The sequence below is a fragment of the Tympanuchus pallidicinctus genome, unplaced genomic scaffold, assembly GCF_026119805.1.
Source record: "Tympanuchus pallidicinctus isolate F22 unplaced genomic scaffold, pur_lepc_1.0 scaffold28, whole genome shotgun sequence".
NCBI classification, from domain to species: Eukaryota; Metazoa; Chordata; class Aves; order Galliformes; family Phasianidae; genus Tympanuchus; species Tympanuchus pallidicinctus.
This window is the reverse complement of record NW_026294745.1, coordinates 240,237-259,889: the sequence shown is the minus strand read 5'-3', so window position 1 is coordinate 259,889 and position 19,653 is coordinate 240,237. Positions and strand designations below refer to the sequence as shown.

Below are 19,653 nucleotides of genomic sequence, written 5' to 3'. Positions count from 1 at the left end.
GAGCTTCACACCGTCGCATCTCCGAGCGCCTGCCCTTCTGCTGTGCATGGCACGATCCCTGGGGCCAGGATCCCCATCCCGCCCCCCGCATCCTGACTGCCGCAGCCCCGTCCCCTCGGAACGGCCCCCATCCCCGCCTGCCGCAGCCCCGCCGCTCCCGGTGGCGCGGTGCGGGGGTTGCGGTGCGGGAGAGCGGGGGCGCGGCGAGGGGCGGGGGCGGCCGCAGCGGAGGGCGGGGCCGGGCGGGCGGTGCGTGGCCCGGGGCCCGCAGGCTGTGCCGCCCGGCGCGGTGCCGGCGGGGGCGGCGCGGGCCCCTCCTGCCCGGGCTGCTGGGAGTTGTGGTCCGAGGAGGCGGCGAACGAAGCGGAGCGGCGGCCCCGCACGTCCTCGCACGGCAGCAGCAGCAGGTCGGTGCCGCCGCATCCGGCGCGGGGCGGGCGGGGCCGGGCGCTGCGGGGTCGGGATGCGGGGCCGTTCGGCGCGGGGGATGCAGCCGTGCCCGGGGCTCCACGGCGGGTGACACCGCGGGGACGGGTGCCGCTGATGTGACACGGGCGCGCCGCAGCGGGCGATGCCAATTGGGGTGACACCGTCGCAGCGAGCGGCACCGTTGGGGTGGCACCGAGCTGCCTGGCCTCGCTCCAGCTCCGTAGTAGCAGCCCACGGCCGGCCTCGCCCCGGCACTCGCGTGCCCGCAGAGCAGAGCGCGATGCCTCCGAGCAGAGGCCGTCCCCGCCGCTCAGCCCGGCTGCTGGGGCACGCGGTGTGGGGATCCCGGCCCACAGCCGCCTCTTTCCGGAGCTGCCGGTGCCCTGCGAAGCTGTCAGGATGTAACTTGGTGCTGCATCGGAGCCTCTCTGCTTCATTACGTAACGCCGCTGCTGCCTGGCACGGAGCTCGCCTCCACGTCCTGCACAACTTCGGGGCACCGGGGAATTGATGGGCGCTTTTCGGGACCGACTGCCGTTTGTTATCAGCTGACGATGCGGGGATCTCAGCTGCGTGCAGTGGAGCTGCGTGCTAAAGCTGCGTGCAGTGGAGCAGGGCATCTCCTGCATCCTGGGTGCCCCTTGGGTTGGGGCACTGCTCTGCCACACGCCAGCACAGCCGTGGGGCTGCCTGTGTCAGCACAGGAGTGAGCTGCCAGGCTGAATCCAACCCCATTTCCCAGCCTTTTCCTGGGGAGTCGGGATGGGTGCTAGGTGCTCTTGGTCTCTCATTGTCTTGATGGCTGCCCCATGTGAAGTTCTGCCTGCAGCCCTGGGCCGATAGAGAGGCTGTGCCTATGGTGGAGGCTCCCAAGGCTGTCAGACCCCTCTAGGCAGCCTCAGAAGGTCCCTAATGCCAGTCTCCCTGCTTTGTTCCGGAGCTGGATTGCTGCTTTGAATGCCAGTGGCACTATGGGGTCGTGCCACGCTGGGGAACACCCCTGGCATTGGCCCATGGTGTTGCTTGGGAAGGAGGGGTGTGCTGGAGAACCTGGAGGGACTCCAGCCACCGGGGATGGAGGGAAGCTGCCTTGAAATTTCCAGGCAGCTCCAACGTGCCACGTGGACTGCAGGACCCAGGCAGAGGGTGTGGGGAGGTGTGCATGTCTCTCCCATCTGAGCAGAGCTGCCCCTGCCTTTGGGCTGCAGCTGCAGGAAGGCCCCTGCCACTGCTCCACCAGCTGAACCGCGTCCCCCTTGCCATCTGTGGGGAAATGTGCATAGATTAAGGAGCTGCAGGACCTCAGCAGAGAAAGAAGGGAAAGGCTGGAGATCTTTCTTGCCTGATAAACCCACCCTGCACCTTCAGGTCGGTGCTCCTACAAAGAGACAGAGAAGTGGTGGGGATGGAATTTGGACTGGGCACAGGCATCCCATGCATAACTGCAGGGAGCAGGAGTGTCACCTCATCCCACTCCTGCCCTAAAAGCTCCACCAGCCTGGAGCCTTGCTGGCATCTCTGCTTTGTTCTGCACCTTAGTGAAGCCTGCAGGGATGGGATGTTACGCTGCAATGGGTGCGAGCCCATGGGGCTGTCATAGGGAGCCTGTGGAGGGTGCTGGCTTCAGTGCTGATTGCAACCCCACTGTCTGCAGGGACAGAGTCCTTTAGAAGGAGAGTTGTTTCAGAGCATTTAGATCAAGATGATAAATTGATGAGTAGTGAGATAGGGCTGTTAAGAGCTTGGCCCGTGGCTGTCTTATCAGCTGGATTTCAGGCACGATAAGGGACTGACAGAGAGGAGAAATTTGGAGGAAGAGCAAAGGAGGAGGTGGGGCAGTGGGAGCGAGGTGGGGGGATGGCTCTGCTGCTTCCCTTGTGGCTGGCATTGAAATCCCTATGGGCGATGCTGCTGGGAGTGAGTGTGGACTTCTTGTGGAACCACTCCAGGCTGCAGGGCCACTGTCCTCTGCCAGCACCCCCATAACACCTCTGGGTTTGTCTCTTCAAAGCCCCCCAGCACTGCATTTCAGGATGAGGTGGGCACGGTGCTGCTGACCCCCGACTCCCGGGAACATGCCGAGCTGGGCCCGGCCGCGGCCCCGCACCCCCATGGCAGTGCTGCATGGAGTGGGTGCCCCTTCAGAGCACCAGGACTGAGCTCCGGGCCCCCCTTGCACCCTCCACCACCCCACCATGCCTCTGGTGTGGCTGCCGGACTGGAGCTGCTCCCTGGATGGGCTGCGGGATTTCATCGCCGCCGGCATCCAGTCGTTCCGGGACTGCGACGGCGGCGCGCTGCTGGCCGTGGGCTGCCTGCTGCTGCTCTTTGTCTGGTACTGCTACCACGTGGGCCGCGAGCAGCCCCGCGCCTACCCCCCCGTCAACGCGTTGATGCAGGGCGCCGAGGCCAACGGCGTGCAGAACGGCTTCGTCTATTGCCACGCGCCCGAGTGCGCGCGCTGCTCGCCCCACGATGGCCTCAACCAGAAGCTCTACCACAACCTGCAGGAGTACGCCAAGCGCTACTCGTGGTCCGGCATGGGCAGGATCCACAAGGGCATCCGTGAGCAGGGCCGCTACCTCAACAGCCGGCCCTCCATCCAGAAGCCGGAGGTGTTCTTCCTGCCCGACCTGCCCACCACCCCCTACTTCTCGCGGGACGCTCAGAAGCACGACGTAGAGGTGCTGGAGCGCAACTTCCAGACCATCCTGTGTGAGTTTGAGAGCCTCTACAAAGCGTTCTCAAACTGCAGCCTCCCGCAAGGATGGAAAATGAACAGCACGCCCAGCGGGGAGTGGTTCACCTTCTACCTGGTGAACCAGGGCATGTGCGTGCCCAGGAACTGCAGGAGATGCCCACGGACGTACCGCTTGCTCGGCAGCCTTCGCACCTGCATTGGCAACAATGTCTTTGGGAACGCTTGCATCTCTGTGCTGAGCCCGGGCACCGTCATCGCCGAGCACTACGGCCCCACCAACATCCGCATCCGCTGCCACCTGGGTGAGTGCCTGGCGGGTGGGCTTTCTGTGGGCTGTCCCTGCTCCAGGAGCAGCATGGAGTGTATCCAAGCTGCTCCCGTCCACGCTGGGGTCGATTCTCACCCCATTGGATGTTGCTGTGCGCCCAGAGCGGGGCTGGGTGCCACCCTGATGCCAGACCCGGGGCAGGGACAGGGCCATGTGCCAGTGGCTCTGGGTGTCCCCTCGGTGCTCCCAGCCCCACGGGTGCTGGGGAGAGCCCGTGCAGCACAGATGGAGGCGGGGGAGGCACCGCACGGGCGCTGCTGGCAAACAGTGAGCGTGGCTGCTCTGCCAGCTCCCTTTGGGTGAGCGCCGGTGGTGGCTGCCTTTGCTTAGAAGCAGGAGATGGTCTCAGAGCTGATCGGAGGGTGCTTCAGAGCAGCCAGGGCAGATGCGCTCTGTGGAGGGGCAGAGCACAGAGCAGGCACAGCTCAGCCAGGTCCTAGCTGTAGGTGCAGGCAATGTGGGTCCCTCCTTTGTCCTGCTCTCCCCTACATCTCACTCCACCTGCTTCTGGCTGCTACCCTGCAGCCAGGCTGCAGTACTCCCACAGACATCCCCACCTGTTCCAGCTCCTGCTGTGCCCACAGAGTGGTTGCATTTGAGCCAAGTCCCTTCCAGGTCAGCTGCTCTACAAAGCAGGACAGCACTCTGCTTAGATGAATCTTTCCAGGTGTTTCCCCAGAATCCAGGGGCCACATATATCATCACCAGTCCTGCTTCCCCAGGGCTGCCTGCCTGCATCCAGACCCATCCAGCTGGAGCTACTGCACAGGGAAATGCATTTGGTTTTTGTAGTCTTTGAAACATACATTAGAAACACCCAGCAGCTTTTGTGCTTCTGGCTCTCCTGGGCAGCTGCAGTCCTTGCTATGCTTGCTTGGATTTGGCACAGAACTCCACTCTGCTCATTTGCAGCATTTTTACCATTTGCAGGTCATGGGAGCGCTGCTCCTTTCTGCTCCTCAGCTGCATCCTCAGGGCAGGTGACTGCTCCAGCTCCAGCTCCAGCTGCTCAAACGCTGCCATGGGTGACATTGCTGCTGCACAAGATGGTGTTAACAGCCCCCAGGGGCCTCTGCCCTGTGCTGAGCTCAGCATCTGCTGCTCCTGCTCCCTGCGGGGAAGCAGCCCCTTGACACCCCTCAGTCTCTTCTTTGCCCACAGTAAGCAGCATGGAACTCACTGCTCATGTTTTGGGACTGCTCCCTGCAGGAACTGACCCACCTCTGTCCTCTGTTTGTGCCCAAAGGTCTGAAGACCCCCAGTAACTGCGAGCTGGTGGTGGGGGGTGAGCCGCAGTGCTGGGCTGAGGGTCGCTGCCTGCTCTTTGATGACTCCTTCCTGCACACCGCCTTTCATGAAGGTAAGCACGGGACTGAGGGCTGCAGTCCCCTCCTCCCCCAGTTCTACCCCAGCTTCCTCCCTGTTTCCTGGGACTCCAGCCCCAGACCTGCAGGGGCTGCCCCTCCAGCAGACAACTTGCGCATCCTGTGGCAGCATAGTGCTGCAAGAGGGTGGAGGGTTGGCTTTGCTGCCTTGGTGCCTGCTGGAGGCTGTTCTGCTTTGCCTCTCCTGCCTTAGCCAGTATTAGTTGCCGATGGCATGGAAGAACGAAGCAGAGCTGCTTCATGCAAAGAAGCAGGTGGGAGAACAAAAGCTGTTGCTCCCACATATTCCCTGCTATGAAATTAGGAAAGACAGCTTATTTCAGAGCCACGGGGATGGGCAAGGGCAGAATAGCACAGCAGCAGCTCTGAGCCACAGCTGCAAGGATGGCACTCAGCACCACACCTGCTGCCCTGCTGTGACTGCAAAAGAGCAGCACAGGAGCCCTGCAGGGAGCACCCTGCCCTGTGAGCAGGAGGCATAAGGCAGCAATGTACAGGCGGTGCTCAGTGGAGGTGCACTGTGCTGGGCTGCACGCAGCAACAACCTCACCAAGCACCTCAGTGCTGCCAGCAGGGCACGGAGCAGTGCCTCACCTTCTACCTCATCCCACCCAGGTCCACCAGAGGAGGGTCCCCGTGTGGTCTTCATGGTGGACCTGTGGCATCCCAACGTGGCAGCTGCCGAGCGCCAGGCACTGGATTTCATCTTTGCCCCAGGACGCTGAGATCACTGCTGCGCTGTCAGGGTGAGGGCACCACAGCTCCAGCACCGCCTGTGGACGCTGCCCAGGGCAGAGGCTTCCTCACAGTGCCGGGGTCTCCTCCTGTGGGTCTTGTAAATGGAACCTTCGACGTGTATCTGCGGCATCTCTCTCCTTCCATCAAGGCTTCAGGGATTATTTTCCACCATGGCGGTGCATTGCCTTCTCTCCGTGGTTAGATGCAGTCCCACTCCCATCCGTGTTATGTTGCTCGTGTTTTGCAGTGTTCAGAAGTAGAGTTACAAGGGTGTTTGTTTGAATGTAATAATGTAAAGTTTCCTGTGGTCACCAAAAGGACAACGCTCACATGCCCAAGACAGCAAAGCGGGGCGAAGTGCTGCGCTCAGCCTGCCCCTGCCCAGCCCCCATGCTGACAGATGGATGGACAGACAGAGGGCTGCAGTGGCACCACAATGGGACAGCACCCCATGGGATGGTACCGTGATGCCCACTGGCTTGGCTTCCCATTGCCCAGGCAGCACACCCACCCTGCTGAAGGGACGGTGCACGGCCAGCCCTGCTCTGTAACCTCACCTGAGGTGTTACCAATGCCTAAGTGTCCTCCCTGCTTTACCTGCAACCCAAGTCGAAGCCGGGATGCCCGCAGGGGCAGGTGGCAGTTCAGAGGGACTCTGGTTTGCCGCAGAGAGGGCAGAGAGGAGTGGCAGCCAGCCCTCCTGCTGCTGCTCATCCCTATCCCACAGCCAGGGCTGGGATGCAGTGCCCACGCAGCTGAGAGCACAGCAAAGGTTTCCAGGCTCAGCATCACCCTCCTCCCAGCCCTTCCTAGGGACACAACTGCACTCGTGAACGATTTCTTTACAGATTTTTCAGATTGCAAGATAAGGCAGAGATTTCAAATACATCTGAGATATTTTTTACACCTGTCTTGTTACAGAATATCTGAAGTGCATGATTTCTACACGCATTGATTATTTGGAAAGAGGCTCTGAGGAAGCAGGCTGGCTTGGTAACTGTCCGACAGTTTGGTAACATTCCTACAGTGGATAAGTAAAGATTATCAATAAACCGTTGTGCTGAAAACAGACCAGACTCTGCCTGCTTGTGTAACTGTTCCAGGGTAAAGCAAAACACAGAGGATCTGGATCTTTTCCTGAGCTGGCCCCAGCAGCTCAGCTCGCTGTAAGGAACAAAGCATTGGAAACAACAGGAGCTGCAGAGTGGGAGGAGGTGATGGGCTGAGGCTGAACTGACAGGCAGCGAGTGAGGGCACAGCCCCAGCCCCCTGCCGTGCTATTAGGAAGCACGATGGGCAGCTGCCTGGCAGCTCCCTGCATTGATCCCACCCCTCAGGTCCCTGCTGCCCTGCGAAGCTGGACAGCTGACCCCAGCCAGCCATCAGCACTGCCCCTGCCAAATGAGCACCAGGAAACCACCACAGAGATCCAGCGCTCTTCAGGCTTGACAGAAGGGCTTTCCAAAAGGAGAAAAAAATTCCCCAATCCACATTTTGGAAAACATTTGCAGCTGCCTGCAGTGACACATCAAGGGCAGCAAGCAGCCTCCACAGGAGCAGCTCTAGGATGCCGTGCTGCCTTTCACACAACGTTTGCCATTTGCCATCCTTCTGCACAAAAGCCAGTACTCAATACAACCCCTCCAGCCCCAGGGCAGCTTGGCACTGCTCAGCAACAGCCCTGACCCCGTTAGAAAGACATGGCCAGGGCAGCAGCTGTTCCTCATCATTGCACTTTAACACGACCCTTCTAATCATCCTCTCTCCCATGCAACCCTTAAGCCTAGAACACTTTACTATCCTACCATACAGACCACGTTCCTCTTAAGCAAAGCCCTGGAGGCAATCCTGGAGGCCAGATGCAGCTCAAGCAGTGGAACACAACGGAACCAGCCCAGCTGTTCACTGCTAACAGACGGCACAGCAGATTGCAGCAGAAGATTCCTGAAGGCATCTATTCTGTGCTTTGCTGCTGTGCCAGAACTCTCCCCCATCCCTCTCAGGCTTTTCCTTCAGCTCCGTGCCTCCTGATGGAGCACAGAGCATTGCAGGAGCTCAGCCAGGAGGGAGCTGACAGCACCGTTCAGGTCACCCAACCCCAACACGAGCCACAAACAAGGCAGAATGAGCAGGACTCCGGGCGCCGACACAGAGCTCTTGGATGAGTCTCAGACTTTTATTTTCACAGTGGTGTGCATGTACGTAGCAGCAGCAGCCTCAGAACACAGCACAGTCATGGCAGGATTCATCACTCAGGGCTAGCAGCCACCACTGCCTGTCCCACCCCAGCAAGTCACTGACCAGGGGATGACAAGCAGAAAGACAGCAAGTGCCAAGGAGCTACAAAGCCTCTTTGGTGTCATCAGCTTAAGGGGCTGGCCCCTACCTTCTCAGCCAATGGAGTGCAAACAGAAAGCCAGGAGGTGAAGCATGGTACTCCAACAGGAGGGGAAGGACGTGGCTGGCTGAGGAGCAGAGGGTTGTAGTGCATCCAGAGGTTTGCAGCACCTTTCTGCTTTCTGGTGGGCAGCTTGGAGGGAACACTGAGCAGGCATGGGCAGAGGGACAAGGATTTGCCAAATGCAGCTACAGAATAAAACCTACTGACAGCTACTGGAGGGGAGTAAGGAATTTTGCAGCACTTGTTCTATTCCAGTTAGTCAGCTGGCAAGCTATTAATCAAGATAAGGCACTATGTTGTAGCAGGGAATCATTTATGTAGATAAAGAGGTATAAAAAAAGCCCCAGTCTTACCAGAACAAACACAGTAACAGAACTCAGGGCGAGTGCAGGGTTTGAAAGCAAGCACTGCCCAGTAATTCACTGTCCTGTGTAGCTCAGAGCAAGGAGAGGTTCTACTTTTGGTCAAGGCACTCTGTGAGCCTGTCTGTAGTGGCAGAGCACCACAAGGAGTCCTACAAGTCAACGTAAACTGAACACCCCAACACAGCTATTTTCTATCTTCAGTCTTTGGTAAGTGCTAACATCAATGACATCATGCACCACGTGCTGCAGGAGCAGGGCAATAAGAGTGCTCCTTCATCAGGACAGGCTGGAGACCACAGGTAGCACAGAGCATGGTGCTTACAGAACAAACGGCTTTGAGAATTTGGTTCCTGGAGATGAACCAGCTTTCATTATTGCTGAGATACGCTGCCTCGGTGCATCAGTTCAAAGTAGGTTCACTCCATGCTTCAGCAGCTTTTGCTTGGCCTTGTTTGGCAAGCTGAAAGCACTGTCCTGAGGGTTGGGAGCACCTGAGTTGCGGAGAGGAGCACCCAGCTGCTGGAAGAAGGTCTCCTGGACGGGGTTCCGGCAGGCATACACTGCTGTGGAGGCATTCCTGGTGAGACAGGAGAGAAAGCAGAAGTCAGGACTTACAGTGTTGTGATCACAGTGCTGGGCACTGGACTCCCACCTAGTTAGGACTTCAAGATCCATCTAAACCCTGCAAAGTATTGCCAGAAGGCCACAGGGAATCAGACCCTCCTTCTGAAAGGACTAGATCCTAAAAGGAAAGGTCATATATCCCTCACAGCCTGTGACATTAACACCTAACTCACTGCTGCTGTCCATAAGCACATCACCCTGCAGCAGGAACCACATGAGGTTATTTAGTTACACCGGTGATGAAACCAAGACTCTGCTCAGATACTGTAACCAAACAGGCTCAAGTCATTGCGTGAAAAACCAGCACTCAGTGTTTACCTGTGAGAGAGCTCAGAGGAAGCAAAGCAAAGGACTCTGCATTCCTCCTTGACAGCGGAAAGCAGCAACTGATGTGTTTGCTGACACCCTCCTGTGACAACTCTCCATAAGAGAAAGCAGTTTTAGTCATCTTGTTACTCAGTCTGATTCACACACACAGTTGCTTTTTTTGGGGCAACACAGAATGCGCCAGCTTACCCAGTATCAGATTTAAGGAGCCAGTCAATCTAATGCTAAACAAGGAGTCTCCAGCACTGGAGTATGATTCACATTCCCTTGGCAAGCATCATAAAAAGTGAAGCAGAAATTCCCAGAAGCATCTTTATTTCATCACGTTTTGGACAAGCAAGCATGACCAAGCAAGCAGAATCTCTGCTCACACAACATAACCACCTTCCTTGAGGATGCAGGAGCACAGAGTGCTGCAGCACAGAAGCAGCCTCAGCTGTGGCTGCGTGGAGAGGCTCTGACTGTGATAAGACCATCTTGCTTGGCGCATCACAATCGAGTTTGCCACGCACATTACTGTGTGTTTCCAACTCAACAGGCCGTACAAGAAAACAAAATCTAGGTTGCCAATTCTGTGCGCCTTTGGCTCGCAGCCGAGACAAATTTATTAGGAACAGCTATATTTAAAACTGTCTCTTAGAACCTTATGGTGCCAGGATCTGATAATATTCTAGTATTATATCTTAATCCAAACCCATGGCATAACTCAGCTGTGCCTTCAGCTCACTCACATCAGTGCCATTTTAGCTTACTAGCACCCAGATCACACTACAGGCAGAATATTAAGCACTCTGCATCTGAAGAGCAGCGTGCTTAATAAGGAATGAGGGAATAAGGTGACACGACTAAGCACTGGTTAGAGACTCCACTGTGATGACTGCACTTGCCAGACCTCAGCCAGCAGTGCCAGAGAACACTGATGCAGCACTCACCTTCTTCATACGCTACACAGCGGCTCTGTGCCTAGAAGAGGGGGCAGTAATGAACACACCTTACCTTACAATCACTTCTGAAACAGTTGGAAGCTGATTGAAGTCGGAGTGGATCAGCGTGGCAGCCCTCAGGAAGTGCCGATCCAGTGGGCCAGGTGGATGGGGCACGTTGGCTGCAGGACACAAGCAGGGGGGTGTTAGAAGCCCATGCTATGAAGAGTGCTCCTATTTTCCAAGCAGGAAAATGCTGTGGATTTCTCCTACATTCCCTGTGTATCAGCAGAGCAGAGTGGATGACACCCTAAGTGCCAGTGGGACCTCAATATCCAGTAGGTGCATATTGCTCAGCCACACACAAAGACTGGGGTGCTGGGGTGCCCCGCTGCCTCTGCCCACCTGTACCCAGACTGCAGGGGCGCAAGGAAGACCTGAGGAGTGGTCACCTGCAATCACTGGGGTTTCTCTCATTCCCTAGGGTGATTCTTCTAAGCTGCAGAGAGCCAGCCTGCTGTCTGGGAGGCTGCCAGGAAAAGGGAAATATGAGAATGAACAGGAGCAGTTTGTGCATGAGGCTTCCTGCATGCACATGGTCTGCCATAAGCTCAGGACAGCATTCTTTCAACTGCTTGCTACCAGCAGCTCCCAGATCTTGCTTCTCCCAGCTAGAAATGACTTAACAATGCTGTACCATCACTAGGGACCATTTCTTAAGTGTCAGCTGCACCAACTTAGCAAGCAGCGTGTCTGAGAAGCTTGAAATATGAGGAAAGATTACCACAAACCCCAAACAGTCCATCAGGTGCAGGCTTACCTGTGAGCACATTCTGGATGCAGTCATAGTGAGTGAAGCTGTAAGTTGCCTTGGCTGAGGACAGAAAGTCTTTGGGCAAAGTCTCCCTCAGATGAACCTCGAGGCCATTCAGAGAAGCCAGACTGCTGTGGTACTGTATACAAGGTAAAAGGCATATGTTAGAGCAGACGTGTAAGGAGGCAGTGTAGGGAGCATGGTGACTGATGCCCATGTCACAGGGATCAGAGACTTCCTGCTGCTGTCCTGGCTCCCACCAGAACTGTGGTAACATGGGCAGAAGGAAGCAGTGAGAGGGGGACTCAGAAAAGGGCACCCCAACCTGGAAACAAGCCACTAAATCTCCTGATGCTATCTGCAACAGGAAGACACCATTAATTTTATCATCAATCATTACCCATCCAGGGCTCATTTTTATATCCTGCCCATGACTTTCTGCAGCACAGAACATTGCTCTGCTGTTCAGCTTTATACCAGAAAGATACAACACGACATGCAGATGTACACGTCTGGGATGGATTGAGGTGCCTGCAGGGTTTCCTGCAGCACCCTCTCTGTACCCCTATCCTCTGTATTAGGATATATACTCCTAATGCCCTCTGCCTGGGCATGGAGGCTGCCAGCAGGCACTGGGTTATCAGTAGAAGGGAAAAAGCAAATAAATGCATAGTTTACCTGAAGGCAGTGACAGCCCAGCAGGGAGCTACAGACCTGAGTGAGACACATGCACACATCAATGCAGTAGCACACAAGGCAGGGGATGGGAGCAGGGCAGCTCTGTGAGGGCCTGGTGCTCCCCACAAGGCTCTGGACCAGCAGTAGGACTGCAGCCCCTGTGCAGCAGGCAGATTAACTCCATTATCTCCCTAATCCTCCACCTCGCTCCCTCCCCAGCTATGTAGAGGATCAGGCCTCCACTTGGCACAACACAGGGCCTGCCCTTGACCCCAGGTTGCAGGACAGATCTGCTTTTCTATGCAATGAAGAAAAGGGATAACAGCCTAGAGCCTACACAGCCACACACCAGGACAAGGCTCCTGCCTGCTCTGCAGCGAAGGTCTGCGCTAAGAGCCACTCCTTGGGGTCTGGTCTTTGCTGCCTGCTGCTTGCAGCTGCACAAGTAGCATATTTTACCCTTCTTTGGTGTCATTCAGGGACCTCAAAGCACTCGACAAATTAACTACAACTAAGCTTTGACAACCCTGTGAGCTGAGGTTCATTTTTAATCCACAGATAAACAAAGGAACAGAGAGGCTGAGGTGGTGCCTCATGCCCAAGCACGATGCCAGCAGCAGCCTGCAAGGTCCCTGCTCTGTGACCTGGAGCAACGTGCTGTTCCTCCTGAGACAGCAGGACTGGCAGCACATCTCCTCCAGAAAGCAGCACTTGAACGAGCTGAGTGACAAATTGAGCCAGGGTGGGCCCACTGTGCTCAGTGCCAGTCGTTCTCAGGTTTTGATGGGGAAAAAGACATGCGATGCATGCCTGTCACCAGCAGTACTAACCCAATCTGCACCAGGAAGGACCTCCAGCTCTCAAGCCAGCAGCCCCTACCTGCTCACAAATCGCAGCCTCCTCCCTTCACCAGAGCAGGCACGGCACAGCAGGAGCTTTGCAGCCCTGTTCCAAACAACCAGAATGGAGACAGGGCAACCTGACACAGGTGCTGCAGGAGGCTGGCCCCTGCAGAAACCCTTCCTCTAGCAAGGCAACCCCTCTGTGCCATGCATCCCTCTGCATACAGGGGTAACAGACACAGCCCCCCGGGTCTCAGAGCTCAGAAGCAAAGAGTAACCTTGAGGCTCTGCCAATGCTGGGAGGCAGCATTAGTCTGAGCTCTCCTCCACCTTCCAGTCTGACAACTAAAGAAATGAGGTTGTTCCTATGGCAACTGGCATATCAAACAGGCCTCTGCAGCTTTGACTCAGCTTCCTGGCTGAGGCAGAGGCAGGGCATTGCTCTGCAGACGAATACTTCACAGGGAAACGCCAGGAGCAGGCACATCCTTCCCCCGCACCGTGAGCAGCTCATTAACTGCACTGCACTGCTCAGCAGGGAGCTGCACACAGCAGTGGAGGCATCCTGGATGGCTCCAGTGCCTCACTTACATTGATGCGTGCTCTAGTGGCACCCATCACTCCTGCTGCAGGTCCCTGGGTAAGGGGGAAGTGGAAGCGAGGGGAGGTGAGGAATGATCAGGCAGGTGGGGAGGGGTCCAAGCAGGCTGGGAGGGGATTCTAGCCAAGCAAACTCATCTAGAGAGGAAGCACTACTTGGAGCTGCTGCCAGATACGTCTTGCTGGTGCCTCCAGATAGAAGCTGCGGCACATAGTGTGGAAGTTAAACAGAGAACACACCTTGCTTTCCAAAAAGCACTACAGAACTGTCAGGGTTTCCAGCAAATCCCAAAAGCAGCATGGCCCCCTGGCAGCCAGCAGGGCTGTCTCACGCTTGCACTGACACGTTCTGCTCAGGAGTGTTGCACGGGTGCTAACACACAATAACAGCTCCGGGTGCCACCCGTGACAGCGCTCCCACCTCTCAGGCTGGCTCCTCACGCTCACTAACAGATCTGAGTTCTCTCTGCTTGTGGTGACTGCTCAGCTAAGTGACTTTGCCTTTCACGCCACAAAGGGTGTAAGAGATCCCACCCTACCACAAGCCCAGCAGCTGTGAGATCTGCAGGTGTGGAGGATGTTTCCTACTTACCACATCCTCAATTGAGCTCTGGTCATCTCGGAGGCGATCTTCAGCTAGCAGAGAGAGCACGAGCCCCTTGATGCTGTGGACATACAAGCTCATCTGAATGAACTTGCAGTTCTTGCCTGACTCCGTGCCCTGAGCCGCCAGGCTGCCTGCCTGAGGCCAGTCCTGCTCCCCACTCTGAGTACAGCCTGTGTTCTCTGCTGGGGCACTGGGCAGCCCCTCCTGAACGTCCACAGCCGCTGACTGATTCTTGCTTCCGAGCTCTGACTGTGAAACAGGGGTTGGGTGATCCAAATTCCAACTACCACTGGCTGCATCACTTTCTGCACAGATGCTATTTTGGCTCAGAGTCCCTCGTTCGTCTTGTTCACTTGACTTCCTTCTGCTCAGCTCTTGGGCAGCAGAGCAGGCAGCAGAACCGGCACTGTCTGCAAGACAGCTCTGAAAACTGTGTTGTTCAACATGAACAAGAGATTCCTGAGTGCTCTGACTCTCCTGTTCCTTGGCATATGGGTTTGGAAAGGAAAAACCTTCCAGATATGAATCTGTAGTTTGAGCATACTGAGCAGTATGGAGATTGGAAGGGCTCAGCAGCTCTTTTTCACGTCCATCTGACAAGAAGGATGCTTTTCTACTGAGCTCTGACCTTTTGTTGCCTGGGTTGCTCAGTTCTGCTGTTGGAGATCTCTTTTTCCTGGCTTCCATTTTGGGGGAGCCCTTCGAAGGAACTGTGCTTGCAAAGCTGCCTGATTGCACGACATCTTCTGGTGTGGCCATGCTTAAAGCTTGCTCAGTGAGCACAGAGATATCATTCAGGCCTTGGTTTATGTGAATTCCTGTTGATTCTGAAATTGCTGGGGAGCTGAGAGTGTTCTTCTCTCCTCTAGGGCTTGCTGGGGCCATAGCTGATCTAGAAGGAGATGACAAATTGATTAAACTACTGCACTACTCTGTTTGGACTTATATACCTAATAATTTTTATCACTTCCAGCTACAAAAGAACATCTACCTCGGTAAAGGACAAGGTATGTTCTAACACAGGTGAAAAGCATGGGTCTCTTCCATTGCAAACTCCCAGGAATGTTACTGCCTTATTCACAGCACACAAAGTCTTAAAGAACAGCACTGTGAATCGAGAAACAACAGAACAGTTGGTCTTGGAAAACAGTTTTGCTTTAGGCCGCTTCACAGCAGACATATGGATACCTGAAATCCTACCCAGCCTCAAAGGCCTCAGGCAACTTCAAAACACAGATGCTACAGCCTGAATTAAACGTTTTAGAGAACAACAGCAATGGCTGCGAAGATACGGCGCCACACGTCGCCCCTTGCCCTAAAAGCCTCTCTATGATCACACTGCTCTCCTACCCATTCATCCACTCCACTTGGAGCACTGAGATCTCATCTTCTGTCAGGAACACCGGGACGATTCGGACACCCTGCGGCAGCGGAGAACCTGCAAGGGCAACAGAGAATTACATCAGCATGCCCTGTCAGACAGAACAGAAGCTCGACTCCACCCTGCGTTCTGGGGCATCACAAGATGACTGGGTCTGACTAGACGGTAATTTCCCATTCTCTTCATCTACTTAGTATCTAAAATGACACATTTTTCCCTTTTTCTTTTTTTTTTTTTCCCCTCTCCAACTGTCCTGGCAGAATTATCTATTAACCGATGCTCAAAAACAACAACTGAAGGCTTGGACTGAAAGCATCAGCCATCTGTTTTCAGGGTTCCATCGGTGGCCAAGTAGACACATGGGTAACTGGAACAAAAGCAGGCATGTTGGGCATCTGCAGAACTCACAATTAAACTCAAAAGAGCAAACCTCCTTTGTTGAGCTGAAGGATCTAGTTCTGATTACACAACGCCCACTGGCACATGCTGACTAGCAGCAGCAGTACCCCCAGGGATATGCTCATGCATTCAGCAAGAGCTCTGACACAAATCCCAGCAAACTGCCTCATACTCTCACTGCAGGGAACACAGCCCAGAGGGTTGCCATACTCTGCTGCTGGGCGCTTGACTATCAGCACTCCGCAGCTGGATGCTCACCAGGCTCCTGCTGCTCCTCACCTCCAGGCTCACTCTGAAAGAAAAGTCAAGAATCAGCCCTAGGACAGCCCTTTCAGTCTCCTCACAGAACAATGAGTGCCCTGTTTGAGACTACAACAGACCCTAGACCACCCCCTTCAGCAAATGCAGTCATCAGTTTACCAGGCTTGACAATGGTTTGCTCTTTAAGTAGCTCTCAAAGTCAAAGAGACTTCCCAAGAAACAAAATACAGCTGGGAAAAATACCATAATCTCACATTACTGCCTACTGGAGAGCATAAAAACTTGGTTCTCTCAACCTGAGGGAGAAGAGAGGTCTCCTCATGCTCAGTCTTGATATTTTTGGAGATCTTGAGCCCTATAAATAATTACCAGTGATAAAGGCAATGAGAAGCCATCTATTTGTCAGTTTCAGATACTCATTTTGGATACTGAGCACTAAATTCCCAAATTTGGGTAAAACATTAATCAAAAAATCACATAGATGAGAATTCATGAACTCCGATTGAAAGCAAAATTCCTAGTGCCATGAAACCTTACTCAATCTTAATAAAAGCTCTAATCATCAGCATCAATGTGTTCTTCTCCATAACTCCACATAAAAATCTGTGTGACGAGCTCCTAGTTTATCTACACGAGCATAAATGTTGGCAGAGAATGCTCAGCAACATACCTGGCCTGAAGACTCACTGCCTTGGAGGAGAACTTTAGCAGTGAGAGGAGGTGGCAACTGGGTGCTCACAATCCTAGAAGAGCCAAACAAAGTCATACATGAGCAGAGTCATACTTGCATATTGCTGAGATCCATGTTCTGCAGATCCTCCAAAAGGCCCTGAAGGAGGGGAAGTTTCACTCCAGCACAAAGCCCTCTGCAGCACTGCAGTAAGGCTCAGAGAACACTGACAACGTTTGCTTATAAAACAACAAATTAAATCCCATGCAAACAGAACAGCAGCACAGCACGATGCACTCTGGGAACACAGTCCTGAGAAAGCATGGATGGAATATGCACATTTAACATGCAGGTTAACTCCCTGAGTCATGCCTGGTTACTTACAAGCCTTTGTAGATAATGCAGCCTGCCAAGACGTGGGGAGACCGCTGGCAAGTCTGCAAGATGAGAGCTGCTTTCAGTAAAAGCAGTGGGTCCACCTAGACACAGAGAACCAGAAGTCATGCCAGAAAGCTCTTGGAAATACTCCAAATAGCAAAAAACAAAAACAAACCAACCAGAAATATTAGCACTAAGGCATTGATGGAGCTGTGCACTGCAGAGGACAGGCTTTACCTTGCTTTTGTCCAGATTCCAGAGAGAATTGAAAATCTTGTGGAGGTCATTGGTGCTTTTTTGGATATACTCAATGTATTTGTCCCACAGCCTGTTTAGCTCCTCCTGAGAGAACTCCTATGGACAACAAAAATCCACATGGCTATCAGTTCATTATCCTCACTGCACTCAAATGGCTACATGTGATCAGTCTGGGACAGCATCTACAAATGGCAAAGCTTATGAGCATCAGGAGGAAAACAACACGGGGAGAAAACTAGCTCATGAACATCTAGTAAACATCCTGCAAACATTTACACAGCCTTAGTGGAATAGGAGGATGGGCCTGTACATATCCAAGGATTATGATGTGAAAAGTGTGAGCTTAGTCTGATCCTTACAAGTAGGAAGACTGTAAGGGAACACAACAGAATGTCTGTACGAGGACAGAGCTTGGCCAATATAGAAAGGGTCAGAGATCTCCTCCTAGCCACAAACATCACAGCTACTGATCCTTAGTTACCATGTAAGCCTGCTGCACAGATCCATTGTAGAATGTGAAGAGGCTGATCAACTGCTCCAGAAACCGTCCACAGCTGATATCAGGGAGATCAACAGCACAGCCCAGCACCTTTAATGCAGAAAGCATTGAATGATGAGCATTATCTGGGAAAACCCACAGACAACAGATGAGAATAACTTATACTTCTCTCAAGTGAGTATCAAAGCTACACAAGCAGTTTTGTAGCAGGCAAACAATCCCCAGGTTCACAAGTCAAATGAAAAAGAAATCCAAGAATACCCACAGAAGAGCTCTGGCACAGACGAGGTGAGTGAAAGAAGCCAGCAGAGCAGTGTTTTGACACACCCTCCCTTTCCATCATGTCAGATGACCTCGCTCACTGCTAAGTAAGCTGAATGGCACTGCCAGTTAAACAGCTTCAACTGGCCTTAGTCCAGTTTCCCAGGGATGGTTTAGGGCACTTTTGTCATGGCTTTACTGCACGCAGCTCTTTACACACTAAATATCTGTTAACGCTGACAAAGCCTTGCAGCAGGAATGCTGAGGGTTAAAAGGTCAAACAGCAACACTTCTACACGGGGAGACCAAGTCCTTTTTATGAGCTCTGGCACACAGGCTTCTGTCCAGTCATTGCCAATAGCCCGTAGATGTAACTACAAAATATAAACTACAAAAGCCTCTAGTTTTGACTGGCGTTGCCAGGCGCATATTAAGAACGCACATTGGTTGTGAACACACAGATGAGGTACGTGAAGCTTTCTAAGAACAGCTGAAGTCATTGCCCTTACACGTGCTTACACGCTGTGGTAAACAAAACCTAAGTTACCTTGCAATGAAAAGTTGTGCATTGCAAGTTCACACCCTAGCTCTCCCCAGGTCTATCTGTGAGCAGGCCCATACCCTGAAAAGAAAAAAAAACCCTCTTAGTTTCATACAGCAGTTCAGTCCTCCTCCCTGCGTTAGTTCTGTAGTGCCTCCAGACCCCAGGACTCACCCAGAGATAGTCTCCATCCACTATAACTGCAAACTTGAGCTTTCTCAAGCGAATAAGGCTCGGAGGAAGTCCTGAAATCTCAGTCATGCAGCGTACCACTCCAGCAATCTGTCCACACAGCAGCTCCTGCTGGTCAGGGAGAGTCTAAAGGGGAGGCAACAACAATTTATTGTCTTCCTTTTTAAAAGGGACTGGGAAAGAAAAAAAATCACAACTACATTCATAAATTCAATATCAGATGCAGTAGCAGAGGCAAATCTCAGCACTGCTGGCAGCTGCAGCCGTGGAAGCAGAGTGTGGGTATTCAGCTGTGCCGTGGGCAGCTCTGAGCTCCAGGCTGCGCTGCCCTCTCACCCAGCTCCAGCCCCAGGAGGTTTTTGAGAGCTTTTACAAACACCGAATAAGAACTAAACCAAAGTTCCACCTGGAAACCCCGAATCAGAATTATCAGCATGTTTTCACAGAGGCACCCACGTACAGGAGCCAAAACAAACGCAGCCCTTACCTGAGAAGGATAAAAATAACAAATCCCAGCGCTCGTAGGATCCCCCTCCTCCTTAACCTTGGAGCCATCGTAAAGGAAGAAGTAATTCCACCTAGAAAACAAAGCATTAGCAGAGATGATTGAAACGCTTGGAAAGCACCACTTTTCTTCTCCCGTCGCCTCAGGTACAGCACAGGCTGTTACACGAGGCTGTTACTCCTCACAGAAACACCGAGATGGAAAAGCAGCACAGAATAGTGCCACGTTATTAAAAAGGTCCCCGCAGGGCAGGGCATTCCCCGGATGAAGAAGATTCGGCCCGCCCGAGGGTGCCACCCTGCGTGAGGGCAGCGGGCAGCTCCCCCTCCGTTCCCGCGCTCCCCCTCCGTCCCCGGACTCCCCCTGGACGGCCCGCGCAGCGCTCACCACGAGGCCGGGCCGTGCTGAGGCCGAGCCATGAGCGCTGCAGCCTGGGGCGCAGTACCGCCAATCATATGACCGCACCACGTGACCTCAAAACTACGGCAGACCGAGAGGGGCAGCGTGATCACGTGAGCGCGCCCCTACGGTGGCCGGGAGGGGCCG

The 19,653-nt window shown here is 53.9% G+C and overlaps 2 protein-coding genes across 3 annotated transcripts; one reads left to right on the top strand and one right to left on the bottom strand.

Annotated features, from left to right (window-relative positions):
* The first annotated feature begins 710 nt into the window (after positions 1-710).
* Positions 711-6,648, top strand: ASPHD2 (aspartate beta-hydroxylase domain containing 2). The gene is made up of 3 exons (XM_052691010.1): positions 711-3,432; positions 4,705-4,818; positions 5,459-6,648. Exons 1-3 carry the CDS (start codon positions 2,625-2,627, stop codon positions 5,566-5,568), a joined length of 1,032 nt encoding a protein of 343 aa, XP_052546970.1. The 5' UTR covers positions 711-2,624; the 3' UTR covers positions 5,569-6,648.
* Positions 6,649-7,716: 1,068 nt separating this feature from the next.
* HPS4 (HPS4 biogenesis of lysosomal organelles complex 3 subunit 2) lies at positions 7,717-19,595 on the bottom strand. 2 transcript variants are annotated; one of them, XM_052691002.1, is made up of 13 exons: positions 19,495-19,595; positions 19,090-19,180; positions 18,585-18,728; positions 17,591-17,698; positions 17,089-17,205; positions 16,858-16,952; positions 16,474-16,546; positions 15,801-15,834; positions 15,113-15,200; positions 13,748-14,654; positions 11,042-11,174; positions 10,295-10,403; positions 7,717-8,924 (listed from the first exon to the last, which is right to left on the bottom strand). In XM_052691002.1, exons 1-13 carry the CDS (start codon positions 19,560-19,562, stop codon positions 8,753-8,755), a joined length of 2,139 nt encoding a protein of 712 aa, XP_052546962.1. In that variant the 5' UTR covers positions 19,563-19,595; the 3' UTR covers positions 7,717-8,752. The 2 variants fall into 2 exon arrangements, with proteins under 2 accessions (XP_052546962.1, XP_052546964.1); XM_052691004.1 differs by lacking the exons at positions 19,090-19,180; positions 19,495-19,595 and adding an exon at positions 18,417-18,491 and having other exon boundaries at positions 18,585-18,697.
* Positions 19,596-19,653: the final 58 nt, after the last annotated feature.

Excerpts from the sequence above, each read along its gene's own strand:
- ASPHD2 (XM_052691010.1), top strand. The coding sequence starts at position 2,625 with ATGCCTCTGGTGTGGCTGCCGGACTGGAGCTGCTCCCTGGATGGGCTG. Across the intron at positions 3,433-4,704 it reads CCGCATCCGCTGCCACCTGG|GTCTGAAGACCCCCAGTAAC; the intron begins GTGAGTGCCTGG and ends TTGTGCCCAAAG. Across the intron at positions 4,819-5,458 it reads GCACACCGCCTTTCATGAAG|GTCCACCAGAGGAGGGTCCC; the intron begins GTAAGCACGGGA and ends CATCCCACCCAG.
- HPS4 (XM_052691002.1), bottom strand. The coding sequence starts at position 19,562 with ATGATTGGCGGTACTGCGCCCCAGGCTGCAGCGCTCATGGCTCGGCCT. Across the intron at positions 18,729-19,089 it reads GTTATTTTTATCCTTCTCAG|ACTCTCCCTGACCAGCAGGA; the intron begins GTAAGGGCTGCG and ends CCTCCCCTTTAG. Across the intron at positions 16,953-17,088 it reads GGAATCTGGACAAAAGCAAG|GTGGACCCACTGCTTTTACT; the intron begins GTAAAGCCTGTC and ends CTCTGTGTCTAG.